At 41.4% G+C, this 23,059-nt stretch overlaps 1 protein-coding gene across 2 annotated transcripts in view; it reads right to left on the bottom strand.

The window, feature by feature from the left end:
* The window catches only part of map4k5 (mitogen-activated protein kinase kinase kinase kinase 5), a 169,578-nt gene that overhangs the window by 59,721 nt on the left and 86,798 nt on the right, over positions 1–23,059 (bottom strand). For both annotated transcript variants that reach the window (XM_067991644.1, XM_067991643.1), the window contains exons 4-9: positions 20,426–20,490; positions 19,154–19,209; positions 17,596–17,643; positions 9,648–9,690; positions 5,203–5,275; positions 4,054–4,185 (exon numbers count right to left, since the gene is read on the bottom strand). In XM_067991644.1, the coding sequence (XP_067847745.1) occupies positions 4,054–4,185; positions 5,203–5,275; positions 9,648–9,690; positions 17,596–17,643; positions 19,154–19,209; positions 20,426–20,490 (417 nt within the window). The remainder of the gene's footprint in view (positions 1–4,053; positions 4,186–5,202; positions 5,276–9,647; positions 9,691–17,595; positions 17,644–19,153; positions 19,210–20,425; positions 20,491–23,059) is intronic.

The following is a 23,059-nucleotide window of genomic DNA, read 5'->3' as shown; positions in this document are numbered from 1 at the left end:
TCACCTGCCTGCCACTATGATAGTGGGATAATAAACATTGTTGGAGATTATGAACAAGGGAACAGTTGCAATTTACTTTTAGCATACGGGCGTTGATATGTAACCGAAGTTTGTCTTTGTAACCGTGTCTGTCCACTGATGTCCTTGCTCTAAACCCATGTAGGAATGAATCATAGAAAGGTACAGTACAGGAAGAGGCCATTTGGCCCATCATGTCCGTGCCAGCCGAGAAACAGCTATCCAGCTTAATCCCACTTTCCTGCACTTGGTCTGTCGCCCTGTAGGTTATGGCATTTCAAGTGCACATCCAAGTACTTTTTAAATGAGTTGAGGGTTTCTGCCTCTATCACCCTCTCGGGCAGTGAGTTCCAAACCCCCACCACTCTCTGGGTGAAAACATTTCTTCTCAGCTCCCCGCTAATCCTTCTACCAATTATTTTAAATCTACACCCCCTGGTCACTGACTCCTCTGCTAAGGGAAATAAGTCCCATTAACTCCATCTAGTCCAGTCATAATTTTATATATCTCAATTAAATCTCCCCTCAGTCTCCTTTGTTCCAAGGAAAAAACCACAGCTAAAATTCTCCAATCCTGGCAACATCCTCGTAAATCTCCTCTGTACCCTCTCTAGTGCAATCACATCTTTCTTGTAAAGTGGTGACCAGAACTGTACGCAGTACTCAAGCTGTGGCTGAACCAATGTTTTATACAGTTCCAGCATAACCTCCCTGCTCTTATATCCTATGCCTCGGCTAATAAAGGAAAGTATCCCATATGTCTTTTTAACCACCTAATCCACGTGTCCTGCTACCTTCAAGGATCTGTGGACATGCACTCCAAGATCCCTCACTTCCTTTACACCTCAGTATCCTCCCATTTATTGTGTACTCCCTTGCCTTGTTTGCCCTCCTCAAATGCATTACCTCACACTTCTCTGGATTGAATTCCATTTGCCACTTTTCTGCCGACCTGACCAGTCCATTGATATCTTCCTGCAGTCTACAGCTTTCCTTCTCACTATCAACCACATGGCCAATTTTTGTATCATCTGCAAACTTCTTGATCAAGCCCCCCATATTCAAGTCATATTCATTAATATATACCATAAAAACAAGGGACCTAGTACTGAGCCTTGCAGGACCCCACTGGAAACAGCCTTCCAGTCGCAAAAACACCCATCAACCTTTGCTTCTTGCCACTGAGCCAATTTTGGATCCAACTAGCCACTTTCCTTTAGATCCCATGGATTTTTACTTTTTTGACCAGTCTGCCATGTGGGACCTTGTCAAAAGCCTTGCTACAATCCACGTCCACCACATCAAACATGTTATCCTCATCGACCCTCCTTGTTACCTCCTCAAAAAATTCAATCAAGCTAGTCAGACACGACCATCCCTTAACAAATCCATGCTGACTGTCCTTGATTGAGCCATGCCTTTCTAAATGACGATTTATCCTGTCCCTCAGAATCGATTCCAATAATTTGCCCACCACCGAGGTTAGACTGACTGGTCTATAATTACTCGGTCTCTCTCTTTCGCCCTTTTTAAACAACGGTACAACGTTAGCAGTCCTCCAATCCTCCGGCACCATACCTGTAGCCAGGGAGGATCGGAAAATGATGGTCAGAGCCTCCGCTATTTCCTCCCTTGATTCTCTTAACAGCCTGGGTTACATTTCATCCGGGCCTGGCAATTTATTTACTTTCAAAGATGCTAAACCCCTTAATACTTGCTCTCTCGCTATGTTTATCCCATCCAATATTTCACACTCCTCCTCCTTAACTACAATCTCTGCATCGTCCCCCTTGTGAAGACACATGCAAAGCATTCATTAAGAACCATATCCACATCTTCTGCCTCCACACATGGGTTACCTTTTTGGTCTCTAATAGGCCCTACTCTTTTCTTAGTTATTCTCTGGCTCTTTATGTATTTATAAAACATTTTTGGGTTTTCCTTAGTTTTACTTGCCAGTATCTTTTCATGCCCTCTCTTTGCTTTCCTGATTTCCTTTTTAATTTCACCTCTGCACTTTCTGTAATACTCTAGGCTTTCTGCAGTGTTGAGCTATTAATGTCTGACATAAGCTTCCCTTTTTTTTAAAAAACCTTATCTTACCCAGTGTGCCCATTGTCTTCCAGGGGGCTCTAGATTTGGCAGTCCCACCCTTTTTCTTTGTGGGAACATGTTTACTCTAAGCCCCTTGAATGCCTCCCACTACTCTAACACGGATTTACCTTCAAGTAGCTGTTTCCAGTCCACTTTTGTTAAATCACTTCTCAGCTTAGTAAAATTGGCCTTTCTCCGATTGAGAACTTTTACTCCTGTTCTATTTTTGTCCTTTTCCATAACTATGCTAAATCTAACTGAATTTTGATCACTGCCACCAAAATGCTCTCCCACTAATACTCCTTCCACCTGCCCAGCTTCATTCCTTAAAATTAAATCCAGAACTGCCCCTCCCCCCTTTTTGGGCTTGCTACGTACTGGCTAAAAAAGTTCTCCTGAATCCAATTTAAGAATTCTGCACTCTATCTTTTGCACTGATTGTATCCCAGTTAATATTAGGGTAGTTGAAATCCCCTATTACTGCCCTATTGATTTTGCACTTCAGAAATGAAAGACTAACATTTGCTGTAGTATAAGAATATAGTTCTCATAGCAGTACCTAATAATGATCCAGGATCCCTTTAAAAAAAAAACAGCTGCTGTTTCTTTTTCTGGCCAAAACTGAATTCACAGCATGTCACAGACGTGTCTGTATGTGTCACATCAGCACTTGCATTGTATGCTGAATGTGGTGTGCTGATGTGACACATACAGACACGTCTCTGGATCAGATTTTGGTAAGAAAATATTGGGAAACTTCGGGTTATTTTCTCAACATCAGGAGGAAACCAGTTTTTAACTGATCCACCATCTGAAATAAAATCTGGGAATTTATGGTGAAAATTATTTGGGAATAAACAATTTCAATGATCCTTAATTACATAAAACCCATTTGAAAATGGGATAGAAACAAAACTAAATTGTCCAGAGGGGAATGTTATAAGCCACAGGGAACAAGTACCATGGCATCGGAATAGATGGGGGAATTGGACCAATAACTAGTAAATGTCTTTTAATGTGGATGAAAGCAAGGTGATAAGACTGGAAGATGAATATGGAATTGAAATAGATGAACAGTGCCAGCACAGGCATGATGGGCTGAATGGCCCTCTCCTATGCTGTAAAATTCTATGACTCCAGGAGAGGGGTCTGGGGTTTTGATGGATAGCTCATTGATGTCAATGCAGTGTGCAACAGTAAAATGTGGCAAAAAAGATTGATATATATAGCCAGAAGAACGAACATAAATCTCAGCGGACAAGTGAAAGCTTGTATAGAGCATTGGTTCGACCTCATCTGCAGTACGGTGTCCAATTCTGGAATCCAACAAGGATATCCTGATTTTGGAAAGGGCATAGGTGACAACTAAACTGATGCCAGAGATTAGGCACCTGAGCTACGAGGAGATATTAAGGAATATGGGCATGTTTTCAAGGAAAGAAAAGACTCAGAAGGGATCTTATTGGGGTTTTCAAAGTTCTATGAGGTTCAGATAAACTGAATTGTAATAAATTATTTAAAATAAACACAAACTACATAACTAGTGGAGCACAGACTGGTCAGCAAAGGACAAGCACTTTAAACTCAACGACTTCACAAAGAAGGTGACGAATGAGTCGAACAGACTGGCGAAAGAGATACTGGGGACACACAGCGACAGTGACTTCAAGAGGGATTTGGGGAAAGATTGAGGGATGTGCAGGACAGCGTATGATGCGGGATTGTCCATGCTTTTCTGCTGAAGAACATGAATATTTTTTCCTGGTCCTTTACATTCCTATATACGTTACAGCAATAAGACTGTTCGCATCAGGGTAGCTTGAGTACTTTATTAAGGTTGTTCCAGGGCAACAGTGTGAGAGCTGAAAACTTTAAAAAACTGACCAGCTCAAGGGGTTTCTCATTTCCATAGAGCTACTAGTTATGTAAAAATTAAAATACCTCATAGGGTGCAAATCAAACATTGGAGGCTGCAGTTCAGCCAGTTCAATTGCTGTGATTCCAACTGCCCAGATGTCACATAGCTGGTTGTATCCACCATTTTTCTCCACTGCAGCAACTTCTGGAGCCATCCTATAAACAACAAATATTGCTCTCAGAGTCAGAAAAATAGACTTTCAACAACATAAATAATTTGCTAGCTGGGAGTCAGTTACCAGGTTATTTTAAAATAAATAAATATGCGCACTATCGTACTGAATGAAAATAGTTGTGCCTTTCACAAAGTTATGAATCAGTGGGTTGTGAAGTTTACTTTAAGAGGATTCAAAGTGCAACATATAAAATAATTGATATACTTTTGAGTAAGTTACAAACATATAACCTAATTGAGTTGTAGAGAGTACATTAGTCATAGTAAAGCTCAGACAGTTTATAAATGTAATTTGAACCTTGCTAACTACTCCTCAGCATCCATTATGTATTGTGCAGGTATTTTTTTCTCCAAAAAATATACTTGTGCAAATTCCAGACTTATCCAATATTATAGTCTCATTTGAGGGATTACTGCAAAGGTTCTCAGTTCCGGTTGAAATTATGAATTAATTTTTTTAATATTCACAATTCTTAAATTCTTACCAGGAACCACTTTGTTGAGTATACATATCAGTGACTGCAATATAAGTGATGTAATATTTTTAAATACGCCAGTTTAAAGAAATCTTAGTCTTATATACATGGTGGACAAACATTTCTACAAAAGATAACACAAACTTTAAGAGGACCCAAAGATGCAATACATAAAATAATTGATTTATTTTTGGCTAAGACATTACAAGCATGTAACCTAATTAAGTGCATTACTTGAAGATCATAATACTGCATTAAAATGCTAGTGTTTTTGTTTTGAAGTGGGATTAGGTGTAGAAGAAAATTGTGGTGTCATACAGTTTTAATTATATGCAATTTCTGAGAGTTACGTAAGACTAAAAGATGGATATTGCTAAACCAACCTCACATTTGGATTTATTGTACATTCTTGCCATCTTTATTTCTACAATGTGCATCAGTGACTGAGTGGGAGCAAATGGCAATTCTTTTCATTGACGTTAATAAGTGCACACAACACTAGGTACAAGTGATTTTATTTACCAGTATGGGGTTCCAATGAAGGACTTCCTCTTGGCCATAGTAGCAGTTATTTTTGCTGCAACACCAAAGTCAGCTGAAAGGCAAAATTAAAATACATTCACTTCAACTTGCTGCTTTCCAGTAAGTAATGATCAGAACCACTGATTTACAGTGATTGACTAAGTCAAATTATTAAGTTTTTATTACTTCTAATTCCATAGTGCTTTGGGGATCACACTCCATGATTCTCCTTATTTATAAGTAGGGCCACTAGCTTACGGTGAATGAATGTCAAATTCCATTTTAATCAGATGGATTTCAGGATTTATCAGTGCTTGGGGGGATTACATCCATTACTTCATACAAACCAGAGGTCTTGGTAATGAATTACAGGAAAAGGGCCAGTGGACGACGTATCATTCCCCACACAACTCCCCCTCTCTACCCCCACCATGGGGAGGGAAAAGAATATTACGGAAAGTTACGACCAGGCCACTCTTGCATACCTCCTAGCAGATGTTCTAAGAGCGTTACTGATAGAAATCTAGAAACAGGTTGTCTGCTTATGCTCTCAGCCATAGGAAGTGCATGGACAAGGACCACAAAAACAGAGAGGAAAGAGAGAATATATTTTACAAAGTTTGTCAAGTTAGAAATAATTTCAAATGAATATTCTTCATTTAAAATTTTCCATGAAAGGATGAAAATAAGGCAACAGAGACTACTTGTAGTTATGCACAAAACTAGCGAGTATTGCCAGGCTAATTGACAATGGGAGACATTACAACCAAACTGGTTCTGTATTATCCATGCATGCACTTTCCTGGAATCCTGGGGCATTCACTCTTTCCCCCTACCACCTCCCCACCCCGCTTAGCCAGGTGCAACGTAGCCACTCCAGTTGAGATCAGCTAATTCAGCAGAGACATACAAATGAACACGAGATTCTCCTGGTTTATGTGGCCCAGTAGCATAACCGATAGCTCAGTGGGCAGTGCACTGTCATGGCAGCTTTGAAAACAGCTTTCAGCAAATAATTTCCTGTTTGGATTGTACATTTAAGTTATAACTAGGATCCAGAACCCATGCAATAACAATGAATTGAAAAATACTTCTGCACTGAAAGGTATAATTCTCATTTTAAATATATTCTATTTCAGATGTTTTACAATTTCCATGTTGTCATTTTTCAAAATGGCCCCTCAATAATAGTCCTCCACAAAGACACCTTGGGTGTCAAGTTTCCTCAGCTGATTTCAGCGTCTCTCGTTCCCTCCCCACCCAAGATGGAATACCCTACTACCCTAAAGTATGCCATTCCTGCACTTATCTCATCTCCCCAATAGTCCAGGCACATTCAGAAACTCTACAGCCTGGGAATTGTGGGCTCAAACCAATCTAGTGCACTTGAGATCTGACAACTCATTTACAAACTCCTCAGTGGTAAATGCACAACCAACTGTGGCACTGAGCCATAAAGATCAAAGAGATCCCAGACTCAATACCTTATCTGTGCTAAAATGATTTGCTGCCTACCTTGGCTGAAATCAGAGTGCTGCAATAGAGTTAAGGCCATGGGCCAGGAAGGGAGATGGCGAGAGAATTTTACCTCAGCCAGTATTCCTGTTCCTCAGTTGTAATCCAATGATCCACAATGGAAGGTAGACACATAGGTTTAATGTCTTTTCCTTCCACTTCTCATGCTTCAATAGCCTTCTAACATGCATCATTCAGGCTCACACATGAAGAACATACATATGGGCCAAGTATCATCAGACTGCCAGTGTCCGTGGAATCAACACAAGTCAAAATGCAAATTGCAGAAAGATGCAAGAACTTTAGAGTACTGTTAATAGGGACTTCAATTATCCTTACACTGTTACTTTCCCAGTCTGAGTTAAGGGCAAAGGAGGGAGTGAATTCCTGAAATGTGTACTAGAGATCTTTCTCGATCAGTATGTTTCCAGCCCAACAAGGAAGGAAGCAAAGCTGGAACTAGTTCTGGGAAATGTAGAGGGGCAAGTGGAACATGTTTCAGTGAGAGAGCATTTGGGAAACAGTGATCACAATATTGTTAGGTTTAGTTACAGAAAAGGACAAGGAAAAAATCATATGTGAACACTCAACTGGAGGAGGGCTTGAAAAGGGATCTTGCCCAGGTGAATTGCAATCAAAGATTGGCAGGTAAAACAGTAAATCAGCAATGGGAGGCCTTCAAAGAGGAGATAGTTCGGGTACAGACTAGACATATTCCCATGAGGGGGAAAGGAAGGGCATCCAAAGATAGAGCTCCCTGGATGATTAAAGATAGAGAGTAAAATTAAACAGAAGGACGCTTATGATAAATATCAGGTTCATAATTCAGTGGAAAACCATGCTGAATACAAAAGTACAGGGGAGAACTGAAAAAGGAAATGAGGGGCAAAAAAAAGTGTATGAGGATAGATTAGCGAGTAACATAAAAGGGAACCCAAAAGACTTCTATAAACATATGAATAGTGGAAGCGCAGTCAAAGGAAGGGTGGGGTCGATTAGGGACCAAAAAGGAGATCTTGTGGAGGCAGAGGGCATGGCTGAGGTACTAAATGAATACTTTGCATCTCTCTTCACTAGAGAAGAGGATGCTGCAACGTCACAGTAAAGGAGCAGGTAGTAGAAACATTGGATAGGATAAAAATAGATAGAGAAGGTATTCAAAACGTTGGCAGCGCTCAAAGTAGAAGTCACCCAGTTCGAATGGGATGCATCCTAGGTTGTTCAGGGAAGTAAGGGTGGAAATTGAGGCAGCTCTGGCCCCAATTTTCCAACCCTCCTTAGATATGGGAGTGGTGCCAGAGGACTGCAAATGTCACACCCCTGCTCAAAAAAGGGGAGCGGAATAAACCCAGCAACAGAAGGCCAGTCAGCCTAACGTGGGGAAACTTTTAGAGACTTTAATTCGGGACAAAACTAACTGGCACTTGGAAAAATATGGGTTAATAAATGAAAGCCAGCATGGATTTGATAAAGGCAAATAGTATTTGACTAACTTGATTGAGTTCTTTGATGAAGTAACGGAGAGGGTTGATGTGTATATGGACTTTCAAATAGCATTTGATTAAGTACCACATAATAGACTTGTTAGCAAAATTTATGCCCATAGGGTTAAAGGGGCAGTGGCTGTGTGGATACAAAATTGGCTAAGGGACAGAAAGCAGAGAGTAGAGGTAAGCAGTTGTTTTTCAGACTGGAGGGAAGTGTGCAGTGGTGTCCCTCAGAGATTAGTGTTGGGACCACTGCTCTTTTTGATATATATTAATGACCTGGACTTGGGTATAATTTCAAAGTTTCCAAATGACACGAAACTCATATGTAGTAAACAGTGACTAGGATCGTAGTAGACTTCAGGAGGACATACAAGCTGGTGAAATGGGCAGACACGTGGCAGATGAAAGCTAATGCAGAGAAATGTGAAGTGATTCATTTTGGTAGGAAGAATGAAGAGAGGCAATATAAACTAAATGGTACAATTTTAAACAGGATGCAGGAACGGAGAGACCTGGGGGTGTACGTGCACAAGTCTTTGAAGGTGGATGATGAGTTGAGAAGGCTGTTAAAAAGGCATACAGGATCCTGGGCTTTATAAAGAGATATAGAGTACAAAAGCAAGGAAGTTATGCTAGACCTTTATAAAACACTGATTAGACCCCAGCTGGAGTATTATGTCCAATTCTGGGACCACACTTTAGGAAGGATGTCAAGAACTTAGAGGGTACAGAGGAGATTTACCAGATCGGTATCAGATGAAAGAATTCAGTTACGTGAGAGACTGGAGAAACTGGGGTTGTTCTCCTTAGAGCAGAGAAGGTTAAGGGGAGATTTGATAGAGGTGTTCAAAATCATGAACGGTTTTGATAGAATAAATAAGGACAATCCGTTTTCCAGCATCCACAGTATTTTGCTTTAAATAAGGAGAAACTGTTTCCAGTGGCAGAAGGGTCGGTAACCACAGGACATAGATTTAAGATAATTGACAAAAGAAGCAGAGGCGACAAGAGGAAACATTTTTGTTTTTACACATAATTGGTTCATTAATATCCTCTCCCTTACTATTCTTCACCAAAGAGGTTAGGCAATCAGTGTCATTACAGACCACTGCCAACGTAGCTCAAGTCAGCAACTAAGAGGTATAACAGTGCATTTACAGTATGATCAGTGGCCCATTCTTCCCATTTTGTCTGGAATTGGAAAGTAAAAAAAGAACTTGCTTTGTCAATGCAATGTACTACCCCAAATAGTGTTTTTTTAAAAAAAAACTGATATGATCTTTCATTCTCTTCCAAAAAAAAGCTAGACAATCATTTTTACAATAAGTGAATAAAAAGTTCTGCTAAATTCAGTACCTAGAAGTATTAGCATTAACCTTAAAATTTTAACAGCTAACATGCATTGGATAAATGTTCCAAATCCTGAGCCATTATACTCACCTAACTTTACATCACCATGGTCGGTCAGTAAAATGTTTGCCCCCTAAAGAAAAAAAGTTCCATTTTAGAGATGGAGTATTAAATAATTAGTGTACAGCAGCTTATTCTCTTGACCTTAGTTTTTCTTCCACAGCCAACAGGGCTGGCAGCCAACCTCCTCCAGGCCTCTGCTGATGCCACTCTTGGCTCTTATGTTATACACAAGGAAGTGACCACTATTTTATATACTTCTAACAGCCAAGTAGGTTGTTCAGGGTTACATTGAAACTACAGCACAGCAACAGGCCATTCGGCCCAACTGATCTATGCCAGTGTTTATACTCCACACGAGCATCCTCCTTCCCTACTTCATCTAATCCTATCAGCATACCCTTCTTTTCCTTTTCCCCTCATGTGCTTATCTAGCTTCCCCTTAAATGTATCTATGCTATTTGCCTCTACTACTCCTTGTGGTAGCACGTTCCATATTCTTACCTCTCTTTGGGTAAAGAAGTTTCTCCTGCGTTTCCTATTGGAAATATTTTATATTTATGACCTCTGGTTTTGGACTCCACAAGTGGAAACATTTTCTCTGTCTACCCTATCAAACCCTTTCATCATCTTAAAGACCTCTATCAGGTCACCCCTCAGCCTTCCCTTTTCTAGAGAGAAGAGGCCAGCCTGTTACAAAGTATATTTTGAAATCTAAAAAAAAAGGCTTATTTCATTAAATTTATAGATACACACAGTTCAAATAAAGGGCACAAAATGCAGCACAGCAGTTCAAAGCAATTCAGTACAGATCGTATACACTATATCATTGTTACAATTTTAAAAACACTACATATTTTCTAATACATTCTGTACAATACAAGGTGGAGTGGCATTATACGGTGGCCTTTCCCCTCAGGTCCTTTTGGTAGGCCGCACCTCGTTTCAGTGTGTCCCGCATAACATACTCCTGGACCTTGGAGTATGTTATGCGGTGATGTGGAGATGCCGGTGATGGACTGGGGTTGACAATTGTAAACAATTTTACAACACCAAGTTATAGTCCAGCAATTTTATTTTAAATTCACAAGCTTTCGGAGGCTTCCTCCTTCCTCAGGTAAATGTTTTACCTGAGGAAGGAGGAAGCCTCCGAAAACATTTACCTGAGGAAGGAGGAAGCCTCCGAAAGCTTGTGAATTTAAAATAAAATTGCTGGACTATAACTTTATGTTATGCGGGACACACTGAAAGGTCCAGGAGTATGTTATGCGGGACACACTGAAACGAGGTGTGGACAGCTCCTTCAGCTGGAAGACCAGCATGTTTCGGGCGGACCATAGGGTCCCCTTCACCGAGTTAATGGTCTTCCAGCCGCAGGTGATATCTGTCTTGGTGTGCGGGCAACAGCCCATAGGGCACAGCATCCCGTGCTACTGAGCTGTTGGGGATGAACCGGGACAAATACGAACGCATCTCACTCCACACCCTTTGCGTGAAGGGACAGTCCATCAGGAGGTGCACGATGGTCTCCTCCCCACTTCAACCTCGAAGGCAGCTCGCGGTGGCGCTGAGGTACCGTGCATGTAGGAAATACCACACTCGGACGGACCGTCTCACCACATCCAAGCAACATCATGGTGCCTGTTGGTCAGTTCCGGCGACAAGACATTCTGCCAAATGGCATCGACCGTCCGATCGGGGGAAAGCCCGATCGAGTCCACCCTCTCCTTTCCTTGCAGGATTCTCAGGACGTTTCATGTTAACCATTGTATGACAGCCTTGTGGTCGAAAGGGTTCCTCCTCAGGAACTTCTCCACTTGGGACGGGCGGTGGGGAGGGACGGTTCAGCTGGACGGGACATCCTGCGCCTGCTCGGCCAGCGTGGCCAGACCCAGCCTTCTCAATGTTGTACAGGTAGAAACTCAGTACATAGTGACACTTGGTATTTGCATACTGGGGCTCTACACACATCCTGAGGCAGCCACACACAAAAGGTGGCCATCAGGATCAGAGTGGCATTGGGCACGGTCTTCCCTCCTTTGTCTGGGGGCTTGTACATGGTGACCCGTGGACGCGTTCTACCTTGGACCTCCTGACAAAGTCGAAGATAGCTCGGGTGACTGACGGCGGGGTTGTGGGGAATGGGCCAGACCCTGGCCACGTAGAGCAACACTGCAAGTACATCACACCTTATCACCAGGTTCCTGCCGGTTATGGAGAGAGATCGCCCCACCCACATACCAAGCTTCTGCATGGCTTTTGCGATCCGCTCCTCACCGTTCTTCGTGCAGGCGAGGGCCCCCCCACCAAACCAGATCCCCAGCACCTTCAGGCAGTCGGACCCGATGGTGAAGGGGACAAAGGATCGGGTCTCCCACCTGCCAAAGAACATGGTTTCGCTCTTCGGTTCACTCTGGCCCTCGAGGCCAGCTCGAAACGGTCACAGATGCCCATCAGTGTGTGGACCGACTGCTGATCAGAGCAGAAGACGGAGATATCGTCCATGTACAGGGAGTTCTTAACCAGACAGCCTCCGTTGCCTGGGATTGTCACCCCCCGATAACTGCATCCTTCCTGATGGACACGGCAAACGGCTTGATACAATATACGAACAAGACCATGGAGAGGGGAAAGCCTTGCCTGACTCCAGGTCTGATCGGAAAGCTCTGACTCCCACCCGTTAATTAGGACAGCGCTACAGATATCCGCATAGAACAGTCGAATCCAATCGCAGCTTCCCTTCCCAAAATCAATTTTGGAGAGCATGTCCACCATGTATGTGTGGGATATTTTGTCGAAGGTCTTCTCCTGGTCCAGGCTGATGAGGAAGGTGTTCACCCCACTGACCTGCACGTAGGCAATCGTATCCCTGAGCAGCGCAAGGCTATCAGAGATCTTCCTGCCAGGTACAGTACAGGTCTGATCCGGGTGGATCACCTGCTTCGGAGCAGACTTGAGCCTGTTGGCGATGACCTTGGACAGAACCTTGTCGACATTTAGCAAGGAAATGGGTCGCCAATTTCTGATTTCTTACCTCTCCCCCCTTCCACTTGTAGATGAGGGTGATGATGCCTTTCCTCATGGACTCTGACATGCTGCCTGCCAAAAGCATACCCCCGTATATTTCCAGTAGGTCTGGGACTATCCAGTCCCACAGAGCCAAATACAATTCGACTGGTAAGCCGTTGCTTCCGGGAGTTCTGCCCTTCTTGAAGGACTGGACTGCCTTTGTCAGCTCGTCCAAGGTCAGTGTCCTATCCATGCTCTCCCGCTTGCTATCCTCTAAGGGCCTTTCCTGATGTGTATCTTCAGTTCTGGTATCATCCTTGCAAATCTTTTTTGCACCCTCTCCATTGCATCTATATCCTTTCTATAATATGGGAGATCAGAACTATGCACAGTACTCCAAGTGTGGTCTAACCAAGGCTCTATACAAGTTTAACATAACTTCTGCTTTTCAATTCTATCCCTCCAGAAATGAACCCCAGTGCTTGATTTGACTTTTTTTTAAAATAGCCTTAATAACATTTGTTGCTACTTTTAGTGATTTGTGTATCTATACCCCTAGATCCCTTTGCTGCTCTATTCCATTTTTTTTTAATTCGTTCATGGGATGTGGGAGTCACTGGTGAGGCCGGCATTTATTGCCCATCCCTAATAGCCCTTGAGAAGGTGGTGGTGAGCCGCCTTCTTGAACCGCTGCAGTCCGTGTGGTGAAGGTTCTCCCACAGTGCTGTTAGAAAGGGAGTTCCAGGATTTTGACCCAGCGACGATGAAGGAACGGCGATATATTTCCAAGTCGGGATGGTGTGTGACTTGGAGAGGAACGTGCAGGTGGTGTTGTTCCCATGTGCCTGCTGCCCTTGTCCTTCTAGGTGGTAGAGGTCACTGCTTTGGGAGGTGTTGTCAAAGAAGCCTTGGCGAGTTGCTGCAGTGCATCCTGTGGATGGTACACACTGCAGCCACAGTGCACCGGTGGTGAAGGGAGTGAATGTTTAGGGTGGTGGATGGGGTGCCAATCAAGCGGGCTGCTTTGTCCTGGATGGTGTTGAGCTTCTTGTGTTGTTGGAGCTGTACTCATCCAGGCAAGTGGAGAGTATTCCATCACACTCCTGACATGTGTCTTGTAGATGGTGGAAAGGCTTTGGGGAGTCAGGAGGTGAGTCACTCACCGCAGAACACCCAGCCTCTGACCTGCTCTTGTAGCCACAGTATTTATATGGCTGGTCCAGTAAAGTTTCTGGTCAATGGTGACCCCCAGGATTTAGACTACTATCCAAGCAGTATGTGGCCTCCTTATTCTTCCTACCAAAATGCCTCACACTTATCTATACTGAAATTAATTTGACAATTACACACCCATTCTGCATGTTTATTAATGTCCTCCTGCATTTTTAAGCATTCTTGCTTTGTATTAACTACATCCTCCAATTTGGTGTTGTCTGCAAATTTTGAAATTGTACTTCCAATTCCTGTCCAAATTGTTAATGTAAATTGTGAAAACAGTGGTCCCAGCGCCAATCTCTGTGGAACATCACTTCCCACCTTTTGCCAGTCTGAGTACGTACCTTTAACTCTATTTTGTAGCCAGCTTGCTATCCATTCTGCTACGGGTCCCCTGACTCCACGTGCCATGAGTCTACAATGTAGTACCTTATCGAAGGCCTTTTGAAAATCCAAATATATTACATCTACTACAATACCCTCGTCTACTCTTTGTTACTTCTTCAAAGAGTTCAGTAAAGTTTGTCAAGCATGACATTCCCATTCTGAAATTCATGCTGACTATTCTTTATTGTATTTTCGTTCTTTAGATTTGTTTTTTATTACATCTTGGAGTAAATATTCTATTATCTTTCCTATCACCATCGTTAAGCTAACTGATCTATAGTTCCCTGAACCTGTTCTATCTCTCTTTTTAAATATAGATGAATAACATTAGCTGTCCACCAGTCCTCTGGCACTATTCTCGTTTCCAAAGAATATTTATATATATGTAATAGTGCCTCTGCTATCTCCTCCCTAACTTCTTTTAATAATCGCAGATGCAATCCATCCAGACCAGGGGTCTTATCCTCTCTAAGTTTGATTAGTTTATCAATTATCTCCCCCCCCCCCCACCCCCCACCCTTTCTATCTTAAATGATTTTATGTCTTTTTTGGTTTCTTCCTCTGTCATGCCCACCTTGTTGGTCTCCCTGGTAAATACTACCGCAAAGTAACTATTCAATATTTCTGCCATTTCGCTGTCATTGCCTGTGAGTTTATCTTGTGCATCCCTTAGTGGCCCTATCCATATCTTGATTTTGCTTTTGTTAATTATGTGTTTGTAGAATACTTTACTATTTCTTTTTATATTCCTTGATAATTTAATTTCGTAGTTCCTCTTTGCTTTTCTAATAATTTTTTGACTTCTTTCTTAACCTCTTCATATTCCCTTTTGTCATCCTCTCTTTTATTGTCTATGTACTTAGAGTATGCCTTTTTCCTTAGTTTCAATTTTACACTAATCTCTTTATTCATCCATGGTGTTTCATTATTGGCTAGTTTGTTCTTGCTTTTGAGAGGAATATATTTCTCCTGAATTCCATTGATCACTGTTGTAAATATTTCCCACTGCTGTTCTATCTCGGTCAAAAAAAAATTTCCAGTTCACCTTCCCTATTTCTATTCTCATCCACTCAAAATTATCTTTTTTCCAATCTATTACTTTGGACTTTGTCTTACTTATGTCTTTCTCAATATAATAAGGTTTAAAGTAATGATTATGATCACTATTGTCAAGATGTTCCGCGACGCTTACTTCTCTTATCTGCTCTGGTTCATTTCCCATTACTAGATCCAGCAGTGATTCCTTTCTTGTTGCGCTTCTCACCTAAGAAAGGAGTCCTGTACATACCAAAAAAACCTCCATTCCTTTTTCCCCTTTCCCTACCTTTTCTTGCCAGTTTATTTGTGGGTTGTTGAAATCGCCCCTGATTATTATTCAATACTTTTTACTCATTTCATAGATTTGTCTACATATATCTCATTCTCCACTTCCCTTTCACTATTAGGTGGTCTGTAGACTATACCTATTAATGTGATTGATCCCTTCTTATCCTTTGTCTCAATCCATATGGATGCTGTTTCTATCTTAATATTACTTATGTCCCTTTTTTCTATTGCCATTACGTTGTCTCTAATTAGGATAGCTACCCCCCCCCACTTCATAGAGTCATAGAGTTATACAGCACGGATAGAGGCCCTTCAGCCCATCGTGTCCGCGCCGGCCATCAAGCCCTGTCTAATCTAATCCCATATTCCAGCATTTGGTCCGTAGCCTTGTATGCTATGGCATTTCAAGTGCTCATCCAAATGCTTCTTGAATGTTGTGAGGGTTCCTGCCTCCACAGCCCTTTCAGGCAGTGAGTTCCAGACTCCAACCACCCTCTGGGTGAAAAAGTTCTTTCTCAAATCCCCTCTAAACCTCCCGCCTTTTACCTTGAATCTATGACCCCTTGTTATAGAACCCTCAACGAAGGGAAAAAGCTCCTTAGTATCCATCCTATCTGTGCCCCTCATAATTTTGTACACCTCAATCATGTCCCCCCTCAGCCTCCTCTGCTCCAAGGAAAACAAACCCAATCTTCCCAGTCTCTCCATAGCTGAAGCACTCCAGCCCTGGTAACATCCTGGTGAATCTCCTCTGCACCCTCTCCAAAGCGATCACATCCTTCCTATAGTGTGGCAACCAGAACTGCACACAGTACTCCAGCTGTGGCCTAACCAGTGTTTTATACAGCTCCATCATAACCTCCTTGCTCTTATATTCTATGCCTCGGCTAATAAAGGCAAGTATCCCATATGCCTTCTTTACCACCTTATCTACCTGTTCCGCTGCCTTCAGGGATCTGTGAACTTGCACACCAAGATCCCTCTGACCCTCTGTCTTGCCTAGGGTCCTCCCATTCATTGTGTATTCCCTTGCCTTGTTAGTCCCTCCAAAGTGCATCACCTCACACTTTTCCGGGTTAAATTCCATTTGCCACTGTTCCGCCCATCTGACCAACCCATCTATATCGTCCTGCAGACCGAGGCTATCCTCCTCGCTATTTACCACCCTACCAATTTTTGTATCATCAGCGAACTTACTGATCATACCTTTTACATTCATATCCAAGTCGTTAATGTAGACCACAAACAGCAAGGGACCCAGCACCGATCCCTGTGGTACCCCACTGGCCACAGGCTTCCAGTCACTAAAACAACCTTCGACCATGACCCTCTGCCTTCTGCCACTAAGCCAATTTTGTATCCAAAGTGCCAAGGCACCCTGGATTCCATGGGCTCGTACCTTCTTGACCAGTCTCCTGTGCGGGACTTTATCGAAGGCCTTACTGAAATCCATGTATACCACATCCACTGCGTTACCTTCATCCACACGCCTAGTCACCCCCTCAAAAAATTCAATCAAATTAGTCAGACATGATCTTCCCTTGACAAAGCCATGTTGACTATCCCTGATTAATCCTTGCTTCTCCAAGTGGAGACTAATTTTGTCCTTCAGAATTTTTTCCAATAATTTTCCTACCACTGATGTTAGGCTCACTGGCCTGTAGTTCCCCGGTTCCTTCCCTATTCTTTCTAAACACGTATTATCCTGCAATATTTAACTGCCAGTCCTGTTCCTTATGTAGCCACATTTCAGTTATCCCTATCACATCTGGCTCCTCAGTATGAATTATTACTTCCAGTTCCCCAGTTTAGTTTCGGATACTTTACATATTGCTCTACAGGAAATTTAATTTGTTTTTAGTAATTGTTCCTCTCACTTGATTTTTAACAGTCATTTTGCACTTGTGTTCTAACGTCTGTCAGAAGGCTCATTTCCACTCTAACCTCCAGATGTATACAATCTGATTTGGCAATAAAAGCTTATAAAAGATACATCTTCAGCTTTTAGAAGTTTCCAACTAAAATGCAAATTTAGCCTTACCTTTATATCTCGGTGCATTTTTCCTTTACTGTGCAAATAGCCTAGACCCTACAAAATAAGTTTTATGTCATTAAGTACAAACATAAAAAATTTGCACAAAGACAATAGTAAAACACAATTACAAGACAAATATAGATGAGGACAGTCATTCATCTCCTCTTAGCTTGTCCAGCAACAAAAAAATCTACAGCTCCCCATAACATTCAACTGTCTATTTAATCACCAAGGTTTTTGGTTCCATTACCCACTAGAAAGTCTGGCTCAAGTGTTAAAACGCACTTTTCATGTCATGACTCTAAAACTTGACATTAATTTCCCACTTGTCCTACTTTCACAACAAACCCTGAAGTAATATTCTAGGTTTATCTTCTCTGCACAGTTTGCTGTCTTATATCTCTTTCTCCAAAGTCCCCTCTCATTTCTTCAATCTTTCCACATAATTGAATCCCTTTGACACTAAAGATCAGTCTCTATTGTCTTAAGGGCTTAAATGTTTTCTGCGTGTCTTAAATGACCAAAACTAGAATCAGTACTGGTCTGACTCAAGCACTGTACAGTTTCACCGTGACATTTTCTGACTTGCTCTTCACTGACGTAGCAATATAATGCATCAGTCTGTTTGTTTGTCTATTGCTACTCCATGGTGACTGGACCAGTTAAATGCCATGTCTATTAACATCTTCATAACTCAACTTCAGCCTTAGTTTGTGGTGCTTTTTTTTCTGCTGATGTGCAGTACCTTACACTTAGCTGTATTGAATGTTATTGGATACATTATTCCTTTCATACACAGATTTTACCTAGCTCCTTTTGTAGGTCCGTGGTTTTTCAGACTCAACTATCCTCCTTAGTGTCATCCACAGATTTAACCAATTTGATTTGAGTTTCTGAATCCAAATCATTCATGTAAATTAGAAATAGTCTGCCGTTAACAGACTCCAGCTCATTCCACACAATATTTATTCTCCCACCCCACCTGCCCTCACCACCCTCCCCCCCAATCCCAGCACCACTCGCTTAATAATTACCTGCTGGAATTCAGTTAATTTATTTTACATTTCTGGATTATATCTTGAATTCCCACTGCCTTAAGCTTATACAGCAGCCTCGTGAGGAACTATGTCATAGGCGTTCTGAAAAAAATCTAGGTACATTGTGTTCTACGGTTTTCCAGTCTATTTGGGATGTTACTTACAAAAAAAATGAAGGACAGATTGTCTCCATCAAAATTCATTTTGGCAGCGACTTGTCTTCTAGATAGACATCATATTTGCTCCTAATGATCAATTCTGTTATTTACAATTACTGATAAAGTAATATTAGACTGATATTGTTACCCATGTTCAAAAAGAGGACAAAACTGACCAGGCAGCTAGTAGTCATTATTTACAATTAGCAATAAAATTGTAATTAAAGGCCTGCAGTTGTTCCAGTCAGTTTTGTCTTTTTTTAAAATATGGGTACTAACATCAGTCTAATATCACTATTATGTATTGTTCTAGCTGGGGGGGGGGGGGGGGAAATTCTTAATATTCAAAATAGAGCACTATTATCCTACCTGCAAGGTTTCTCTGCAAACATAAGCTATCTGCAGTTCTGACAGAGGTCCTGTTACTAGGGAAACAAAAATACTTCATTACATAACAATTTATTAGACACACTCAACAAAATGAAATGCCAGAAAGTCCTTTTAAAGTACATTCAAACTAGTTTAAATTAAATCTGTACAATTCTATTATTGTAGAGGGAGAACTAAACAAGGGGCAGGGGAAAGAAAAACAAATTATTCTTTAAATGTTCCCCACTGCTTATCTTTTAATCTAATCTAATTTCCTAAACTACCGTTGCCAACTTGCTTCTCTTACCTATGTAATTGGCTTTGTTTAAATTTGGTGCAAGTGCCCCACGTATTACAGTCCCGTCACACAGCCTGTACTGCCTTTTCTGGTTTTTACTTATTTAGTGGATTGATTGGTAGTTTATTTCTAGGGCTAATAGAGTCACTTGAAATCTAGATTGTATTCAGTAAATGGATTTTGCTTGATTTCAAAATAATTAGTAATTACTTCGTCTTTTTTTATTTTATATATTTATTTATTTAAGTTTTAAAAGTTGATAGATTAGTTTATAGTCCCTTGGTTTAAATCACTTAGCATCTCTTCCTCCCTCTGCACCTAATTCCCACATGCACCAAATTCCCAGTTGAAAGTCCTCACTCCATTAGCAATTCACTCCATTAGAAGTTCACTCTCTGCCTTTACCAACCTCTGTGCTCAAGCACAGGTCGAAGCAAGAATGCTGACCAGGTAACTAAGAGAACTCACTGCTTTTCAAATAGTGTCAAGGACTCTAATATCTATATGAAACACCCAACAGGTCATCGGTTTAATGTCTGTCTGAAGGACAGTGGCCTGGAAAATTGAGCATGCCCATTTTTAGTGTGCAGGGGGTACCGGGAACCATCCATGCAACTGAATGGTGAGGCCAGAGGTGCACCCAATATTAGGTCTCGGTCCTCATTATCTTCAAGCTGATGAGCTGCAGACACCTAATGGGCATCTCCAGGCAGCTCACTGGCGAAGCGGAATGAAAGATCGGGTTGCTGTGCCACCAGCAGCACCCTCAGGTAAATGGCTAAAGGGAACCTGAAACGAGGGGGGAGCCAATCGTTGCGAGTGATTGGGGTGGGGTGGGGGGGGGGGGGTGGGGGCAGGAAAGAGAGGAGACAGAGACAGGAACTGCCAGTGGCCCGCGTGCTTTAAATGAGAGGTCGAGAGGAGCACTCATTATAGAAACCTATTAGGACTACAGAAGAATTCAAGCAACATACCATGGTACATATCCTGAAGTGATCCACCCCCACAGTATTCCATACAGATCCATAACTTCTCGCGGCTAAAAAATGCAAGATACATTTTGGAAAATTTTTAAAGCTCAAGTTACCAAATACAAAATGGAAATTATGCTGTAATGTTCACAATATGGCTGTACCAATTGGTAGAAGACAGAGAAAGGAACAATTTAAACACTAGTGCACTTCTAACAAAAGCTCATTAAAAGCAATGATTCATTAAATTTTACTTCAAGCAAACTACTGGGTGAAAAAATTCTGTTCAACCCTTAAGGATCTACATCAACATTTATGAAACACTAAAAGCAACCCACACAGTAAAATGTTTTCCAAAACAAAAAATACAAACACTGGTTGCAAAAATCTACTATTGGGCCCATTGAAAATGTGGATGGAGACGACTGCGTAAATAATTTTAAAATGCAGTCTGTATGTCAGATACCACACAGCATAAATGACTAAGAAAAAAAACTGGATTTTTGAAGTTCTTGCATGACAGCATATGCCTCATCTCACTAGTTCTTGCACAGCATTTTTAAAATGTTTACCTACCTCATACTAACATATATGTATCTTGATGTTTTTGGCATGTTGTAAATTCAATACCATGATTAGAGAATTAAGTTGGTAATCATGCCCACTAATGGGAAGTTTCCAACATGCTAATTTCTGAAAACAAACCCAGCGCCTCAAGTTACGTATAAAGGTTTGGTTAAAACGGATGAAGTCCAGTTCAATGAGGTCAGTCCTTGTTCATTGTACGAGGATAGAATGTCCAGTTCTTCTAATTGTATTTTTATTCTTGCCAATTTTCCCCTTTTTCTCCTGAAATGTGACTCCTTTCTGAGTAATGGCATTGGCACTAGCCTCTACCTTGCCCAAGTATCCATTGTTACCCAATGAAAGGAATGTTGGTAGGTTTTCCAACTCCCAGAGTAGACATTACAGTCGAGCCCAATCCTATTTTCACCAGACACCCATATACATACATTTTCAGCAGGTGCTAAGATCTTAAAGAAATAGGAAATCCATCCATTTTTTTGGCTCCTCCTCTCAATCATAATATCCCAACCAATCTAATATTAAAATTAACCAAAAAGGTCGGATAGGAAGTCATTTAAAGGTTTTAAAAAAAGGAAAAGTTTGAAACTTACTGGTGGTCAAGGATATACACGTACTCCAACCATGCCCATGCTCACAAGAAACAGTGGGGGGATTTAGAGAGGAAATCACTCAAAGTTGGTGAAAATCCAAAACAGAACACTGAAGCCAGATGGAAATTCTGACATGAGCCTTTGAAGACTGTTCAATTTTTGAGGTATAGACACTTCTGAACTTCTTAAAAAGCCATTTAGAAATCATTAAGTTTTCCCAAAGAACACTAAATATTTCTGTGAAGGGAGATGTTACTCAAAGTCTGATTTATTAATAAAAAGTACATGAAATAGCCAAAAGATCAAGTGTAAATGAGCATTAGTATTTAATTTTTCAATAAATCTCCCCTATTTACATGGAAACTGTTGGCAATATTTGTGTAGTGAAACTGTACAACAATGTGTTTGTATAATGTCTAACACAATAAACATGGTATTCATGGATCTCTCTCTGGCAAATTCAGTAGAGTTTGTTTATTCCCCTTTTCTTTAACTTTGCAATGGAAGGGAAAGTCACACAACTAGGGCTTGAATTAAATATTTTTGTTACAAAACAAAAGTTTGGAGTTTGCTTGCGAGTTTGTGTCACTGGCAAAAGTTCTATTTTTTTTTGTTTGCTGTTAGCCCCCTTCCCACCCCAAAAGGTGACAATTGCTGACACCACAGGATTCAGTTGTGAACTTTCCTAGCAAGCTTTATGCTGATAATTAGAATGCTTTTTGTTTCCTCTACGAGGACATGTCACGTTGTAACAACTTACATATAGCATCTTTAACGTAGGAAAACACCCCAAGGCTCTGCACAGATGTATAATGAGGCAAAAATGGATGCTGAGCCAAGGAAGGAGATATAACATATATAAAACAAACTAATTGGTACAGGTCAGGTTTTTTCACCAATTAAAGTACACCATGTTAAAAATCTGCAGCACGCTCAGGCAAAACCTAGATCAAATAGAGCAAATATTTATCTTGAAACATAGAAACACAGGAAATAGGAGCAGGAGTAAGCCATTTGGCCCTGCGAGCCTGCTCCGCCATTCAATATGATCATGGCTGATCCTCTATCTCAATACCATATTCCCGCTCTCTCCCCATACCCCTTGATGCCTTGGGTCTAGAAATCTATCTAGCTCCTTCTCAAATATATTCAGACTTGGCCTCCACAGCCTTCTGTGGTAGAGAATTCCACAGGTTCACCACCCTCTGAGTGAAGGAATTTCTCCTCATCTCAGTCCTAAATGTCAGACCCCGTATCCTGAGACTGTGACCTCTCATTCTGGACCCCCCAGCCAGGGGAAACATCCTCCCTGCATCCAGTCTGTCTGGCCCTGTCAGAATTTTATATGTTTCAATGAGATTCCTTCTCATTCTTCTAAACTCGAGTGAATACAGGCTGAGTCGACCTAATCTCTCCTCATATGACAGCCCTGCCATCCCAGGAATCAGTCTGGTGAACC

This window comes from Heptranchias perlo, chromosome 10 (assembly GCF_035084215.1).
Source record: "Heptranchias perlo isolate sHepPer1 chromosome 10, sHepPer1.hap1, whole genome shotgun sequence".
NCBI classification, from domain to species: Eukaryota; Metazoa; Chordata; class Chondrichthyes; order Hexanchiformes; family Hexanchidae; genus Heptranchias; species Heptranchias perlo.
Note: the sequence above shows the minus strand (reverse complement) of the source record. Positions and strands in the feature narration are given on the sequence as shown.